Source organism: Numida meleagris, chromosome 6, assembly GCF_002078875.1.
Source record: "Numida meleagris isolate 19003 breed g44 Domestic line chromosome 6, NumMel1.0, whole genome shotgun sequence".
Lineage (NCBI taxonomy): Eukaryota > Metazoa > Chordata > Aves > Galliformes > Numididae > Numida > Numida meleagris.
In genome coordinates this window covers 3,038,945-3,054,919 of record NC_034414.1, presented here as the reverse complement: position 1 = coordinate 3,054,919, position 15,975 = coordinate 3,038,945, and the positions used below count along the sequence as shown (strand labels likewise).

At 60.1% G+C, this 15,975-nt stretch overlaps 2 protein-coding genes across 4 annotated transcripts; one reads left to right on the top strand and one right to left on the bottom strand.

Annotated features, from left to right (window-relative positions):
* PKP3 (plakophilin 3) lies at nucleotides 1,459–9,603 on the top strand. The gene is made up of 13 exons (XM_021402998.1): nucleotides 1,459–1,805; nucleotides 2,607–2,683; nucleotides 3,583–4,304; nucleotides 4,678–4,801; nucleotides 4,944–5,148; nucleotides 5,391–5,565; nucleotides 5,832–5,949; nucleotides 6,242–6,409; nucleotides 6,763–6,948; nucleotides 7,147–7,300; nucleotides 7,682–7,874; nucleotides 8,136–8,223; nucleotides 8,582–9,603. Exons 1-13 carry the CDS (start codon nucleotides 1,574–1,576, stop codon nucleotides 8,615–8,617), a joined length of 2,478 nt encoding a protein of 825 aa, XP_021258673.1. The 5' UTR covers nucleotides 1,459–1,573; the 3' UTR covers nucleotides 8,618–9,603.
* SIGIRR (single Ig and TIR domain containing) lies at nucleotides 9,700–14,595 on the bottom strand. Of its 3 annotated transcripts, none has more exons than XM_021402999.1 (10): nucleotides 14,467–14,595; nucleotides 12,918–13,031; nucleotides 12,159–12,345; nucleotides 11,952–12,082; nucleotides 11,619–11,759; nucleotides 11,371–11,514; nucleotides 11,147–11,249; nucleotides 10,918–11,068; nucleotides 10,390–10,570; nucleotides 9,700–10,300 (listed from the first exon to the last, which is right to left on the bottom strand). In XM_021402999.1, the coding sequence occupies exons 2-10, from the start codon at nucleotides 12,922–12,924 to the stop codon at nucleotides 10,098–10,100; spliced, it is 1,248 nt and encodes a 415-aa protein (XP_021258674.1). In that variant the 5' UTR covers nucleotides 12,925–13,031; nucleotides 14,467–14,595; the 3' UTR covers nucleotides 9,700–10,097. The 3 variants fall into 3 exon arrangements, with proteins under 3 accessions (XP_021258674.1, XP_021258676.1, XP_021258675.1); XM_021403001.1 differs by having other exon boundaries at nucleotides 10,396–10,570; XM_021403000.1 differs by having other exon boundaries at nucleotides 12,918–13,048; nucleotides 14,467–14,579.

The window sequence follows — 15,975 nt, the reverse complement described above, 5'->3', positions numbered from 1 at the left end:
AGGGAGTGTGATTCATGCAGGCTGGGAGTGCCCTGCTGAGTGTTGCCAAGCACCGTGCACCCGTGTGGGTGGCACGGAGCTGGGAATGGTCCCCTTAGGGCTGTAGACCCCCAAAAGGATTGGCTGTGACCCCTACCCCAAACCCTACGGAGCCCCCCAGCGAGAGAGGGGGAGATCTGGGGGTCATAGGTCTCCAGGCACAGTGGGGTTGGCCACCAAGATTGGGGGCCTTAACGATGCAGGGGACAGATCCCTGTCCTTGGAACTCTCTCCTGCCCCGCGCCAACCACTGCTCCTGCTGACAGCGGCACATTCCTTACTGCTCTTTCCCCCCCTCCTACCAAAGGACAAAAGCCATTCTGAGCTGTCAGTGCCCGGTGTTGCAAGCCCCAGCCAGCTCACTGGCTGCCCAACCCCAAAACAATTCTGCCAGGCGGGGCCAAAGCGGTGACGCCGAGGCCACCACGGGCTGTGTGGGGCTGAGAACATACACAACTTGTTTCAGGAGTGCATGGCTCCCTTCAAGAATTCGGGCAGGGGGAAAGCAGTGGAACAAAGCCGCTGGGGGTTTTGGAAGCAGGCGTGCCCCACAAGCTGGGGTTGGTCGGGGTGGCTGTGCGGGTGGGGTGAGCCTAATTAGTAGCTGTGCGCAGCAGCGCCTGAGTCACCCCGCATTCATTGCCTCTGTGCTCACAGCCACCAGCCCGGCGGCGCTGAGCTGCCCCATGGTTTTACTTTTTTTTTTAATTATTATTATTTTTTTAATTCCCGACTGATTTGAAAAGCAAAGCAGGAAGGGGCCCGGCCACTGTGCCCTAACAGTGGTGGTGGGCTCTTGTAGGGTGTGGTGTAGGGCTTTTTTGTAGGCAGATGTTGGCTGTGGGGACTACTTGGAGGTCCAGGGCTCGCCGGTGGGGCTGCCCAGGGCTCTAGGGGTCAATGGGCAGGGTGCCTGGGGCTCTGGGACTCTCCTGGGGGGCCACATGGGGCTCTCCAAGGGGACCTGGGGTCAAGAGCTGGTTGGTGAGGCCACGTGGGGGGTCTGTAGGAGATTGTTGGTGTCCTTGGCTCACTAGGGGTCAATGTGGAAGCTGTGCAGGGCTCTGGGATTCTCCAAGAAGGCTGCCTGGGATCTAGGGCTGGCTGGAGAGACCACGTGGAGGGCTGGGGGTCAGCATGGAGGCTGCCTGGGGGTCTGGGTGTCAGTGCGTAGGCCGAGTCTGAGGCTGGCTGGAGAAGCCATGTAGTGGTCCAGAGGTCAGCTTGGAGGCCCAGGGCCCACCTCCTTGGGCCTGCTGGGGTCCATGGGGGGCCTGCCCACAGAGTCCAGCTCTCGTCACCGCAGCTGTGGGCTCGTCCTCACCCCACCCTCCACCTGTGGGCACCTTAGGGGCTCATCTAGGGGCCCACGTTACCCCTGTCTCTGCCCAGGCAGCAGCGGCACCGAGGCGTGGCAGCAGCGGGGCGGGCCGGGTGCCTCCCTACGGCTCAGGGAAGGCCCCGCCGCCGTCACCGCCGCACACACCTGCACAGGGCGGCCGCGCTCGCCTCGGCCCCGCTCGCCGCTGCCGCCATGCAGGAGACTAACGCCTTCTTGCTGTCGGCCCTGCAGCCCGAGGCCGGCGTCTGCTCGCTGGCTCTGCCCTCGGACCGCCAGCTGGACGGTCGCGGCCGAGAGGCGGCCGAGGCCCAGCGGCTGCGCAGCGCTCGCGTCCAGGAGCAGGTCCGCATCCGGATGATGCTGCGGGGGCAGGCGGCCGCCCCACGCCCCGAGTCTGCTGCACTTGACCCGCTGGACGGCAGAGGTGGGAGACCGCGGGGCGGCTTTCTGTGGGCGGGGGGTTCCCCTTTTCTTTTGACCCAAACAGGGGCTTTGTGCCTTGGAGCAGGACGGTTCCAGCCTGGGTTGGTTGCCCCCATGTCTCAGTTTGCCCCATGAGGGAACTGGGATCCCGTTGTCCCACTTTGGGTCGCTCTCAGCGGCTCCTTCCCTGGGCTCTCGGCGCTGTCTTGCCTCGCTGGCCAGGCTCCAAGTGCCTCCATTTAACGTCTGAGCTCACGGCCTCCGCCCTGCTGCTTCGCCCCATTGCGCCCCGGGCTGTGCCCCAATCACGGGAGAGCCCCCTGGCATCCCTGCGCCTTGTTGGCCCTAACCTGGATGTCCCCATCCTTAGCTGTCCCTGCTCTGGTGGCACCCAAGTGATGGCTGCCTGGTGGGATGTGGGGCACGTTTGTGCTTTCTGCAGGCTCCTGCAGCACCAGGCCACAGCTAAGCCTTGCACTGTGGCATGGCCAGCCCCCTGAGCCCACATCCCAGCTCGAGTAAGGCCAAGGGGAGCCATGCTGAGCTGCCGTGTCCACACCAAGGTAGCAATTACTGCTCTCCCCGTCGGGGCATCTTGAAAAGTGGAGAGGCCGTGGGAGGTGCGCTGCCTCCTCCGCAGCCTCTTCCTGCACCCTGTGGCTGGAAGACAGGCACTTCTCCAGCCGTCTGGCTCTCAGCCCCCTTCCACCACCCCCCTGCCCATCAAGGGCACTGAGGTGGGAGGCAGTGTTGGTCCCAGCTTGCTCAGATCAGTGCATTCTCTCCCATCTCCATCCCGCAGGCGGCCCGTATGGCACGACCGTGCGCTCCTCCTTTAGCTCCCGCTCCCAGACCAATGGCTTGGACTCCAAAGGCTCGGTACGTACTGAGGGCTCACACCCTCTGGACTAAGCACACGTCTCTGTGCTACCTGGGGATGGCTTAGAGAGCTTAGTGTTGACCTACCTGAGGGTAGGAAGGCCCTACAGAGGGATCTGGACAGGCTGGATCGATGGGCTGAGGCCGATGGGATGAAGTTCAACAAGACCAAGTGCCAAGTCCTGCACTTGAGTGACAACACCCCCAGGCAGCGCTGTAGGCTTGGGGCAGAGTGGAAAGTTGTGTGGGAGAAAAGCATCTGGAAATTATCTGACGGTGGCTGGTGAGCCTCTGGTGAGGCTGCACCTTGAGTGCTGTGCTCAGTGTTGGGCCACTCACTACAAGAAAGACTTTGAGGCCCTGGAGCGTGTTCAGAGAAGGGCAACGGAGCCGTGAGGGGTCTGGAGCACAAGTGTGATGGGAGGGCTGGGATGGTTCAGTCTGGAGCAGAGGAGGCTCAGGGGAGACCTCATCACTCTCTACAGCTGCCTGAGAGGAGGTTGTGGCGAGGTGGGGAATGCCTGTTCTCCGGGGTACGGTGATAGGGCAAGTGTTGATGGACTGGAGTTGCACCAGGGGAGGTTCAGGTTGGATCTTAGGAAAAATTCCTCTGGAAGAGCTGTGAGGCACTGGCACAGGCTGCCCGGGGAGGTAGTAGAGTCACCATCCCTGGAGGTGATCCAGAACTGTGGTGATGTGGCACTGAGGGACGTGGTCAGTGGGCATGGTGGGGATGGGCTGGTGGTTGGATGTGGTCTTAGAGGCCTTCTCCAACCCTAATGGTTCTATGATTAGGCAGCACCAAGGAGGCTCTTGGCTCTGTCCTTTCCTTTTCCTGTGTTGAGGACGGAGGAATGTCCACATGGGCACCCTCCCTTTACCCCATGCTTCTCCCCCAGCTGTACCAATCCATGGGCAAAAAAGATTTTGGCACGCTCAAGGGCAGCAGCTGGTCCTCGCGGTCGGCTGTGGACCTCACGCCACACAAGCGCATGGCAACCATCAGCAACGGGGGCATGCCGAAGGGCCGGAGCTACGGCGTGGGCTACGCCGTGTCGCAGGCTGCCAACACCTCCCCACGGCCCAGCTCCTTCCACGAGCGCAACTACCGGGCCCGGCAGAGCTTTGACACGCTGTCACTGCGCTCCCTGCGGCTGGCTGACGGACCGCTGCCTCCCAGCGCCACAGATGACCGCTACAGCATCATCTCGGAGCAGCTGGACCCCATGGGGCACCGGTCCCTCTACAAAAGCCAAGGCAACGGTGGCTTCAGCCGCTCGTACACCTTCGAGAGGCAGATGAGCACTGGTTCCAATGCAAAGAGCTCCGACTGGTTGGATGGTGGAGAGGTGCCCCAGAGCCGCACCATTCGGGCGCCAGCCATGCGCACGCTCCAGCGCTTCCAGAGCAACAACCGCTCACGGCTGAGCACCAGCTCCTTTGGCAGCATCCAGCCATCCTCGCAGGCGGCCGTAGGGAGCTCCTACATGGGCATGGTGGAGCACAGCTCCCGTGCGCCCTCCGTGCGCAGCCTGGCGGAGTCCAGCCACCACCTGCAGGACCAGCGCGCCATGGATATGTACAACGGGCACAGCACGCTGCTCACCCAGCAGTCAGGAGGGTGAGTGCCAACCAGCCTAGTGCTTTGCTCTCGTGAGTCACTTGGTTGGTTTCAGGCTAAACTCCTCAGTTCTCGCCTGGCTGTAAGGGAAGGAGGAGTGGTGAGGTGGCTGGCATGATTTGGGCCCATAGTCATGGAGTGTGGTGTGAGTTCACCTCTAAGTGTGTCCTGCATATGCTCTTGGCTCCTACCATGAAACCATCCTGAGATGTGGGGTTGCAAAGGTGCTTGCTAAGCCAGGAGGAGTGTGATGGGGAGGGAGACAGGTTGGCAGGTTACCTCTAAAATGTGGGGTGTGGTGGGAGCAGAGGTGGAAGACCCTTGGGGCTCTTCCTGGAGCCTGGGCTCTTCCTCATCTGCCGATGTCTTCCAGGTTTGATGACATCGACCTGCCCTCAGCGGTGAAGTACCTGATAGCCAGTGACCCCAACCTGCAAGTCCTGGGCGCTGCCTACCTCCAGCACAAATGCTACAGTGACAGTAATGCCAAGAAGCAGGTGGGCACCAAAGGGAAAGGGTCTCCTGAGCCCCTCCAGTATGGTAGGGCACACTCGGGAGGGTGAAGGAGATGGAGGGGAGCCCCAGACCCTGTGGGAAGTTGGCTTGGCCTCTCCACCCAACCTATGTTTCCCACTGTAGGCCCGCAGCCTCCAGGCCATGCCCAAGCTGGTGAAGCTCTTTAACAGCCCCAACCAGGAGGTGCAGCGCCATGCAACAGGTGCCATGCGCAACCTCATCTACGACAATGCTGAGAACAAGCTGGCACTGGTGGAGGAGAACGGCATCTATGAGCTCATGAGGACGCTGCGGGAGCCTGATGATGAGCTCCGCAAGAATGTCACAGGTCAGAGGTGGCTGCAGGGCCGGGCTGGGGTCCTCCTCCCACTGAGGTGGCATCTGGTCCCCCCAGCGTGTGAGTAAGGCCAGGGTGATACTGCGTGAGGACATCTTTGTGTTGTCAGCACACACCTGGGTGGTGTCCGCAACCGTGAGCTGTCTCATGGCTGAGTGGCCAGCATGAGGTGGGCCAGGGCAGACCTGCTCTCTAGCTGTCCCCGGGACTGAGGATCCCTTTCTTCCACGCAGGGATCCTATGGAATCTCTCCTCCAGTGATAACCTGAAGGATCGCTTGGCTCGAGACACACTGGAGCAGCTCACGGACCTGGTCCTGGTCCCCCTCTCTGGGCTGGGTGGCTCAGGTGTCATCCAGCAGAACCCCTCTGAGGCAGAGATCTTCTACAACTCCACGGGCTTCCTCAGGTACCTGCTGTGGACCAGCTTCAGTCCTACTGCAGATAAAGGTTTAGATAGGGGAGAAAACACTTCCTGTACTGCTAATCCAGTGAGTGAGGTCCCTAGAGCTTGTTTTTGAGGTCCCCATTCCTTGCAGCGCTTGTGCATCAAGGCCAAGTGTCGTCAACCCCATGGGACAAGCATTAGCTGCCCTCACGGCCGTACTGGGGCACCAGGATGGAGTGGCCGTGGTGGCCACTTCTTGCTGTGATGGACCCATGTTCCCCATGCAGGAATCTGAGCTCTGCAAGCCAGCAAACCCGACAGAAGATGCGTGAGTGCCACGGGCTGGTGGACGCCATGATCCACTATGTGAACAGCTCCCTAGAAGTGGGGAAGTCAGAGGACAAGGTGAGCCTCGAGATTTGCTCTGCTTGTAGGGCTTGGGGCTTCAGTGTCCTCAGACAGGGTTTTACTCACTCCCTTGTGTCCCCTGGGGTCACCAGGCATCCTTCACAAAGCGGGGAAAACCAAGCTGGATCTGTCCAAGCTTACCGGGCACGCTGGGGTACTGCCAGTGGTGGTGCCATGGATGTGACTCTGACCATGGAGCCCAAGTGCAACTCTGTGGGACTGTGCCCTGGAGGGTGTGCCAGCTCACCAGGACTGGCTTCCACCCTTTGTGTCCCATTTCTTTCCCCAGAGCGTGGAGAATGCTGTCTGCGTCCTGCGCAACCTCTCCTACCGCCTCTATGACGAAATGCCCCCCTCCTCCCTCCAGCGTCTGGAAGGCCACCGCAGGAACAACGGTGGCACCGTGACAGGGGAACTGGTGGGCTGCTTCAGCCCCCAGAGCAAGAAAGCTCGAGAGGTCAGCAGGCTTAGGGGATGGAGGGGGGGATGGGACCGTGGCATTTTTGTGCTGTGACAGCTGCATCACCTGGGGCGTGGAAGCATGGGAAAGCAGCTGGTGAACACGGTGATTGTGGGTGGAGGTGGACACCAGGCTTGGCTGCTGGGTGGGACACATGGGTGAACTCAGAGGGTGAATCAGGTGCTGCTTGCATGTAGCAATGGGTGCAAAACCCCCCCCCCACGCTGAGGGGTGTGACACAGCTGGGTTGACATGTCCACTTCCTGCCAAGTTGGGGGTGCCCACACCAAGGGGACAACACAGAGGGGATGTTCTCTCTGGGTCTAATGCTGCTCCCCTTGTCCCCGCAGCACTATCTGAATGCAGACATCGTCACTTTCACGGAGGTGTCCAAGGACCCCAAGGGGATGGAGTGGCTCTGGAACCCGCAGATTGTGGGCATCTACAACCGGCTGCTGCAGCGCTGCGAGCTCAACAAGCACACAACCGAGGCAGCCTCGGGGGCCCTGCAGAACATCACTGCTGGGGACCGCAGGGTGAGGACACGGGTGGAGAGCATTCCCTGGGCTTGTCCCGTCTTGCTTGGCTGTCAGTGCTGGTCGCAGCCCTGCCTGGGTTGGGGGGATGTGGCCATCATGCTCCTCGCCAGTCAGGTCACCCTGCTGCACTGAGTAAGAGGAGGAGGATGGGGCAGACCCAGTGGGAGCCTCTACCGTGTGTTTTTGCCTCTGCAGTGGGCAGGCGTGCTGAGCCGGCTGGCCTTGGAGCAGGAACGCATCCTGAACCCCGTGCTGGACCGTGTCCGCACCGCTGACCACCACCAGCTGCGCTCCCTGACGGGGCTCATCCGCAACCTGTCCCGCCATGCGCGCAACAAGGACGAGATGTGTGAGTGCTGGGGAGGGCAGGGCCGGGGTGGCACAGGAGAGTGCACTGGATGCTTTCCATCCCTTTTGATCTTCAGCTTGGCCTCTGCTTACCTCCAGGCATGTCTCAGCACATGCTCATAGCTAGACACACACTTGTGTGGTGTCCCGTCTGTCCCCACTGACCAAACATCCCTGGCGTGTTCTGCTCTGCCTCCAGCCCCACTGTCTTCCCTGGCTATGCCTCTCCTGCCCCAACCCAGGTGCCAGAGAGTCTCAGCACAGAGCTTGAAGCAACCCCTGGTGCTGCCTCATGGGTCCTTGGCTGCAGGGTTCCTCCCTAGGTCACCCTGCATCCTACGGGGCTGGCTGCTAGACCTGATGCATTGCCTTTGCCTTCCAGCCACCAAAGTGGTCAGCCACTTGATTGAGAAGCTGCCGGGGAGCGTCGGGGACAAGGCACCGCCTGCTGATGTTATCGTGAACATCATTGCGGTGCTCAACAACCTGGTGGTGGAGAGCCCCATGGCTGCTCGCGACATCGTCTACTTTGATGGCCTCAGGAAGCTCTTCTATGTCAAGAAGAGGAGGGACAGGTGGGAGCTCCTGGTCTATTTTTCCACCCCAGCCATGGGGTTGCTTGTCACTGCAGCCATCTCTTTCCCATCTGGGTGCTTCTCACCACTCGTACTAGAAGCACTTTGCCACCCAGCCCACTGTGGTGGCCTCCAGCCTTTAGTCTTCTGCCTCTTTCCATCAGCCCTCAGCCTTTATGGGGTGCTATCCTTGGGCTGGTGGGCACCATCCCATGCTCTGTGGTACCCAAAACATGGTTGTATTTTCTCTCTCTACTCCAGCCCAGACAATGAGAAGTCCTCCAGGGCAGCAGCCAGCCTCCTGGGCAACATGTGGCAATACACCAAACTCCACCGGGACTTCAAGGTGGTACGTACCTCCCTCCGGTGTGGGATCCTGGGGAGGAGCCCAAGGGAGTCGTGGCTGGGGGCTTCACCCTAGAAATCTGCCCCACCCAAATGCTTCCAGGCATATGACTTACCCTGGCTCCACGCCTCCACCTCGTGAAGAGGTGGGAACATCCCCAGAGCATCATCCTATGGTGCCAGGTGCCTCGAGGGATGGGAACACCCAGGTGCCCAGGGTGGGCACAGTACGCTGGAGAAGAGTGTGTCTGCATTCCCAGTCCCTACCTCCTGGTGAGGTGTGGCCACACGTGTCCTTGAACAGGGGCAGTGACAGCAGTAGGGTCGTCCCACTGGGTGACAGGCGGCCTGTTTTCTTGCAGAAGGGGTACCGGAAGGAGGACTTCCTCAGCCTCTAAGAACAGCCACAGGGAGAAGGGACTGCACAGCCCTCAGTCTCCCCTCCGGGACGCGCCTTGCTGCCTCCTGTGACCCCGGAGTAGCCGCTCACCGCAGGACTCCCGCTCTGTAGCGTAGTCCCCACTGCTCCTCATGTCCCTTGCGCCTACCCGCTGCTGCTGGGCACCCCATCTCTGGGCTGGGGATGAAGGGGCTGAAAATGTCCTCCCCTCCCCCCCCATTTTTGCACCACTTCAAGCTTGGCAGAGGGGCAGGAAGCTCTGGGGAGGCTTTTTGGGGGTGTCCGTATCCCAGCTGCCCCCCACTAATTAGGGCTGAGCTCCCAGAATCTCAGTGTGCTGGGCTGTGCCCTTGCATGGGGGCGGGGCTTTGTATAGCACAGGGTGGCCTGGGGGCATCCGGGGTGGCCACTGGTGTCTCCCCAAAGTTTTAAGGGGCTGCACCTTGGCTGCAAGGAGCCAGAAGCAGCATCAGTGTCCACTTAGCAGCAAGGACCCCATAGCTGCTCTGTTAAGGACCTGGGGCTGTTCCGGGCCGGTGCTGTGTAAGCAAGATCCAGGCAGGGCCAGCTAGCTTGTGTTTGCTGGGTGGCGTCTCCCCGCGGGGTGGGGAGATGCCCTCGGTGCCCAGTGCAGGTGGGGCCAGTGCGAGTTCAAAGCTCACCCAGCAGAGGCAGAGGGTTGGGGTGTGCGGGGGAGGCTGTGGGTCGCTTGGGTCTGCCGGTGGGGTTTGGGACTGGGGACGGAGACCCTGCGCTTGGGGTGTGCCCCATCTGGGAAATGGGGTAGAGTAGGTACAGGGGCTGGGAAGTCAGCAGAGGGGGGGGTTGGGAGGGGGGGAGAGCGAGCAGTGCGGCCATGAGGGCCCCCCCCCCCACATACTGGATGTGGGGACCCGCTGGGGATCGGGCAGTGCATCTGTCCCACCAGCTCTCCATGTAGAGGCTGTGCACTGTGTATCCCCAAAATAAAGACCTTGAACAATGTCCCTGTGCTTGGCCAGCACCCGTGGACACGGCCTCACTACTCACTGCGGAATCCACCAGTGTCACCCGTGTCCCTGCAGATAGATGAGACCCACGGGAGCAGCAGTGTTTTATTGCCACCGGGATTTCTGTGGGGGAGAGGGTGATGCTGCCTCAAGCAACTAGGGTAGGGGAATGAGGGGCAAAGGGACGTGGGCACATGCTGCTTCTCCAAGGGCATCACCAATCCCAGCATTGGTCCATCAGCCAGGAAAAATGTCCCTTCTACCCAGGGCAAGGCAGGAGGACCTAGCACCTAAGGGTGCCCAGGCACTGTGGACAGGAATGTCCCCTCGTCATGGCTTTCCACCATGGAGCATGTTGCTTGGAGCCAGCTCCTCTCCTCCCAGCTTCATTTCTTCTGAATGCCTGGGATCCTGGAACCATGACCAGAGTCTGTGCAGTCCCACAGGGTGTGGGGACGCTGGGATGCAGCAGCCTGGCTGTGGCTCTGCTCAGATGTCATCCTCTGTCACCAGGCAGTAGAAGTCCGTGCGGGCCCCGTAGTTGCGTGAGCCCAGGTCGGAGACGTCAATCTCGGATCTGTGGCTGTCCTTCAGCTGCGTGTCCTCCAGCGTGCCAGTGGCCAAAGCCATGGGCCCCCCAGGGCCACCGATGCGAGGAGGAAGGGGACTTCTGAAAGCACATCCACGGAGGCCTGGAAGGAGCAGAGAGGGGTCAAGTGTCGGGGAAGGGGTCAACCCAACTTTCCCCCCCAACCCAGGAGAGGAGGTGGCTGACAAGGACCTGTACCCAGGTCTCCATCTGGGTGGGGGTCCCCCCGGCTGTCCAAGTAGCTGCTGTGCAGGATGAGCATGGGGTCCTTGTCCTCCTGGAGCTGGGTCTGCGGGTCCCCCATGGTCCCTCGGAAGGCCAACTTGCGTGGCAGGGCCAGGCACAGCTCCTTCCAGAAGTCTGATGATGGGGTCTGCGTGGGGTGAGAAGGAGACGAGCTGTGCTGGGCCGCAGCACAGCCCTGCCCAGCCCTGCGCAGGTCTGGAGAAGGCTCCTCCTGCAGCCGGGAGCTCAGCCAAGGTGAGGGCTGCGCTCTGCCATGGCAGCATGCCCACATAGCGACGGAGAAACCAGTCTGACCTGCTGGAGAGCTGCGGCTCCCAGCCTGGCCCTACAGTGTGAGCTGTGCTGCCCTGCTTTCCTTGGCCAGGGGACACCCTAGAGCAGGGCTCCTTCCTGTGTACGTTGGAGACGTGAGCGCGCAGATCTGGAGCCTGATATGAAATGGGGCACCAGGGTTGGACCCTGCTCGGCCCTTACCATGGAGCCCGCTCGCCACACCAGCAAGGTCACGGCGCTCCTGTGCTGCTTCAGCAGGCTGATGGCAGGGTGCGCGATCTCCCGGTACTGGCTCTCAAAGACGATGAAGATGGGTTTCTTGGAAAGCTCCAGCAACCTCCAGAGCCCTTCCCTGTGAGACAGGCACGGGGCAGGAGGTAAGGAGCTGCCAGCCCCTCTCCCCCAGAGGCAGGTGGGGGCGGGCTCATACCTGAAGCTGCTGTTGCACCAATCCTGCTCCAGGTATGCCACAGAGAGGACCACAATGAGGCGCCGGCACCTGCTCACGTTCATGATGAGATCTGCTGATGGCTCTGGACCGGGGAGAGAAAGCAGCATAGCCCCTTGCCCAGTGCATCCTCTCCCCTTTTTGGGATATCAGATCCAAGTGACAGCATTGTCCCCCCTTTCCCATGCCTCAGGGCTGCTGCCTACCGGCATTGGGCAGGATGTTCTGCTCATCCAGGTAGAGCTTGTAGCCACAGCGGTTCTCTAGCTGTGGCTTCACAATGAAGTGGACAAACTTCCGATCATCTGGGGCGGTGGCATGGGACACATAAGCATCGTACAGCTTCCCATCTGTGTGGTCAGGGGGAAAACAGGGGGTTAGTGCCAGCGAGGAGCCTGCCCAGGCCCAGAGGCAGCTCATCTTGGGGCTGCCCTCTCCTCTGCTCCCTTCTCACCGTTCATCTCCAGCTCGCCGTAGTGGTTCCTGTACCAGAGGAGCACGCTCAGGCGGCACCTGACATAGAGCCCTGCCAGCAGCACCAGGAGGACCAGGACCAGCAGGGCAGCGAGCACCGCACTCACGTGCCCCGCAACATCTGCAAAGATAGTGAAGAGCATGGCTGGCAGCCCCAGACCCAGCTTTCTGTGGTTCGCACCCCAACACGCAGCCATGCCTCTTTCTCCTGCTCTGCAACACCCACAGAGCCACCACTGCCACCCCATGCCAGCACCCTCCTTGGGTTTCCCACTCCTGTCCCCACCAGGGCTTGCTCCCAGCGTATCCCTACCCCCTCTCCGCAGGGTGAAGGTGGCTGTGGCGTTGCTGACCCAGCAGGAAAACACCCCGAAATCGGCATCGTGCGTGAGGTTGACCTGCAGGACGGTGGCAAGGAGACGCTCCGAGGCATTTTGACCCAACCTAGGGAGAGAAGGAGCCACTGTGGGTTGGGCAACCCAGAAAGCCAGATGGATGTACCCTGGGGCGGGCTCCTTACCAGCTGCTGTCCTGGCTGCTCTCGCTGCCCAGCCACTGCCCGTCCTTGGTCCAGGCGGGGACAGGCTCACAGTGCTCACCGACCGCCCAGCGCACAGTGCAGTTCAGCACGGCCTGGCTTCCCAGTGCCAGTTCCAGTGTCTCGTTGGCAGCCGGGGCGAGGATTTCAGGAGGCACACTGCAAAAATCTAGAGGCATAGAGCGAAGGGGAAGCCATCAGGGATCCAGCTTCTGGCAACGGGGAATCATACAACTGTTGAATCATTAAGGTTGGAAAAGACCTCTAGGGTCATCAGCCCACCCCCACCACACTCACTAAACCATGTCCCTAAATGGAACTATAGAATCACTAGGGTTGGAAAAGACCTCCAAGATCATTGAGTCCAACCCCTGCCCACCCTCACCATGCCCACTGAACCATGTCCTCCAGTGCCACATCTCCATGGTTCTTGAACACCTCCAGGGACGGGGACCCCACCGCCTCCCTGGGCAGCCTGTGCCAGTGCCTCACTGCTCCTTCTGAGAAGAAATTTTCCCTGCTATCTAACCTGAGGCACGACAGCCCTGTTGCCCTCCTGGCTTCCCCAGAAAAACAAGCTCTGCTGCTGGGGTCTGGCAGGGAGCAGTGCTCTGCAGCAGGCTGGGCCGGTTTTTGGGGCTGGGACCCACCCTAGAGCAGCAAGAGGGACCTCCGCAGTGCCTGAGAGCGAGGGGGCCTTTTTGGCTGAAAACACTTGAAGTATTGAGTTCTGCAGCCTACCTGCCATGGCGTGGTCAGAGGCATTCAGCTACCGGCATTGCGGACGGAGGCACCTGGTGTCACATTTTCCGGGAGGACAAAGTCCGCCTGTTGCTGCCACGGGGCGGACTGGGGCTGGGATGGAGGCAAAACTGGAGTTGGGGTTAGGGTGCTGCTGCAGGGCCAAGGTGAAAGCACAGCCCCCAAGCCATCCTGGGAGCCGCAGCCCTAAGGCAGCTGCTCACTGGTTGTGCAACTTGGGGACCCTCCTTTGTGCTGCGTGGCTCAACTGTGGCACTGCTCCCAGCCCGACGTGCCCGTTGGAATTGCTAATTAAACCACGGGGTTTATTTATAGCAGCACGGGGCTTCCTATCTCGTGAGCTTTCACAGCGAGTGGGCGCAGCGGTCACATTAGGAGGCACAGTGCCGCCCTGAGGCCGTGCCCAGGGACCATCCCTGAATGGCATCACACGATTTGCCACTGTGCCCCATGGGAAGAGGGGGAGCAGGGAGGACACCCCACACCTTGCCAGTACATCACGCTGGGAACAAAAGGTGAAGCAGAGCCTGGCTGTGGGGTTGGGCTCCTCCGTCCCTGAGCACCCGCAGAGCCCCCAGTGTGGGCACTGTGCCTGCTGGGAATAACAAGGACGTCACGGTGCTGGTATTTATGCAAGGCAGTACTACCATAAACACATCCAGCCAAACTGCTGGGGCCAGGAGGGATAAAATCTGCCCTGGCTGCCTCTTTGCCCCAGAGCTTCTTCACTCGTGACTGCAAACTGGTTTGGAAATGATGAAACCCAGTTTTCCCCTGAAGAAGCTGTGCCTGTGCTGTGGGTGTTGTGAGGAAGGGGGAGGTCTGCAGCTGGGCATGGAGGTACCTCACCTCCCTTTGGCACAGCAGCCCTGGCTCTGGGTGAAAACGGGGTCAAGGTACGCAGGGGACGCTTGAGCAGCTGGAAAATAATTGATACCTAAAGCATTAACTGAGTTTTTCCATGGTCAAGGATGGAAGAGCAGGGGCTGGAGAGCCTCCCTGGCAGGCTTTTGCATGGGGAAAGGGTGGGAGATGCCACACTGGGGTGGTGTGGGGCTTTTTCAGCCTGGTGGGGATGCTCCGGTTGCGCTCAGTCCTGGCTAACCCATCATTTTGTGGTTGGAAAGAAGGAAGTCCCAGCAGGGTGCGGGCTGGCTGGAGAGCTCAAGGAGGCCCTCAGCACCTCCCTAGCCCCATAAGGAGGCACAGCCTTTGCTCTAGGGCATGAAATGGGTGCTGAAAGGGCAGCTTAGTGCGGGGCTGAAGGAGAAGCACAGGGGAACTCACAGCACACTCCCATTTCCTATGTTTTGGGTTGGGGGACAGCCCAGTTTTGTAGTGATCCGAGCACAATGGTTGGACCATGGCATCCCGCTGGAGGAAAACCATGGGGAAAGCAACCGAGGCAGGGAGCAAGCAGCAGGGATGGAGGCTAAGCAACAGAGCTTGTGGGGAGAGGGCGTGACCCTGCTGACCCTGGCCAAGACGCCTCGATGCAGAGTGGGAAGCAACGGAAAGCTGTGTTTACCTGCAGGAGATTCCTCCAGGCTTCCTGCTGTCTGTCTTCCCCCTGTGCTGCTTGAGCTGCCTGCCTGACAAGTGCTTTCGCTGGGTTTTTCTGTGTGTGTGTGTGGTTTTTTTTTTAATTTATTATTTCCCCCCTCCCCCCTCCCTTCTTCAGTCCATGCCCCTTGCTGGGTTCCCCAATCACTGGGCGCCAGGCCTGCAGGAGGGGCTGGCCATCCTTCTTGCCCTCCCACCCTCCCGCTGCTCCACCTCCACCTGAACCTGTGGGAGAGAAAAAAAAAAAGCAAAACACCTAAATAACTTAAGCTTTATGGGAGGGGAAAAAGAAAAAAAGAGAGAAAAGCGGAGGGGGAAGGCCAGCCAACCAACCCGCCAGCCTCAGGGAGCTGGGTGCACGGCTCCTTGCAGCTGGAAGAGACATTGGGGTGAGACAAAACCTGCACCCACCGGTAATACCGGCTCTCCAGGCTGCACGGGGGCTCGGGGGTGTCTGCTTCAAGCAGAGCTGTGGGCAGAGCCCGGGGTGTGAACTGGGGTCATGGTTTGCTGAGCACCCTCAAGCTCAGGGCTCTGGAGCTTGGTCAAGGAGTGTCTCCAATGGTGTGGAGCGGACAAGGTGTCTCGGCAGGACAAAGTTTGTACCATGGAGCCGCTCCTCCAGCTTGCAGGGAAAGCTGGAGCCGCGGGAGATGTGAGCAGCAAGTAATGGCTGTGATAATTGCCAAAGAGGTAATTAAAGCCACAACCCAGCCCAGGTGCTGGTTAAGTTCACAGTGGCAGTGGTGTTTGGTGAAAGGTCAGTGGAAGAGCATTGCCATCCTGGCAATGAAAGCATTGGAGCCTTCAATAAGGTAATCACGCCATTTGGGGCTGAATCATAGGAAGGGGAGAAAAGTGGCTGTTTCCAAAAGTGGTTATTTCCTCCTGAAAAGCCCCACTCCAGCAGAGCACCAATGGCAGAGATGGGGTGCTCAGCAATTCTGGGTGTTGTGCGCTCCTGGGGTTTTCCAGGAATAAAATCGTACCAACAACCACAGGAACACAGCAGTGCTGTGGTGTGGGAAGCGCTGAAAATGGGGTTTTTGGCTCCTTGGGGGTTTTGGTGGTGGGGAGGGTTGTCTGGGACACGGGGTCAAGAAGAAGGTGGGAGGTGACACCGTGGCCCCAGTGCTTCACCTTCAGTTTGTACGTTTCTTTTTCTGTGAGGCTTGTTTGTTTCATTGGCTTTTCCCTTCAAAACATAACTAACAGTTTTGGTTTATTTCAGGCTTTCTGTTCCAGGGGCCTGCAGCGCTCTGCCCCCAGCCCTGCTCCTTCTATCTGCGTTCCATCAGAGGGCTGTTGAAAGCAGGTTCCCATTTACGACCGGTTAAACATTAACCCCACATCAGGACCGCAGGGCTCAGCGTGCTCCCGCCCCTCGGGCCACTGCAGCCCCACAGCTCCTGGCAGGCCCCGTGTGGGGAGAAGATGCTGGGGCAGCCCTTCCCTTGCTCTCCAGACCCTTCAC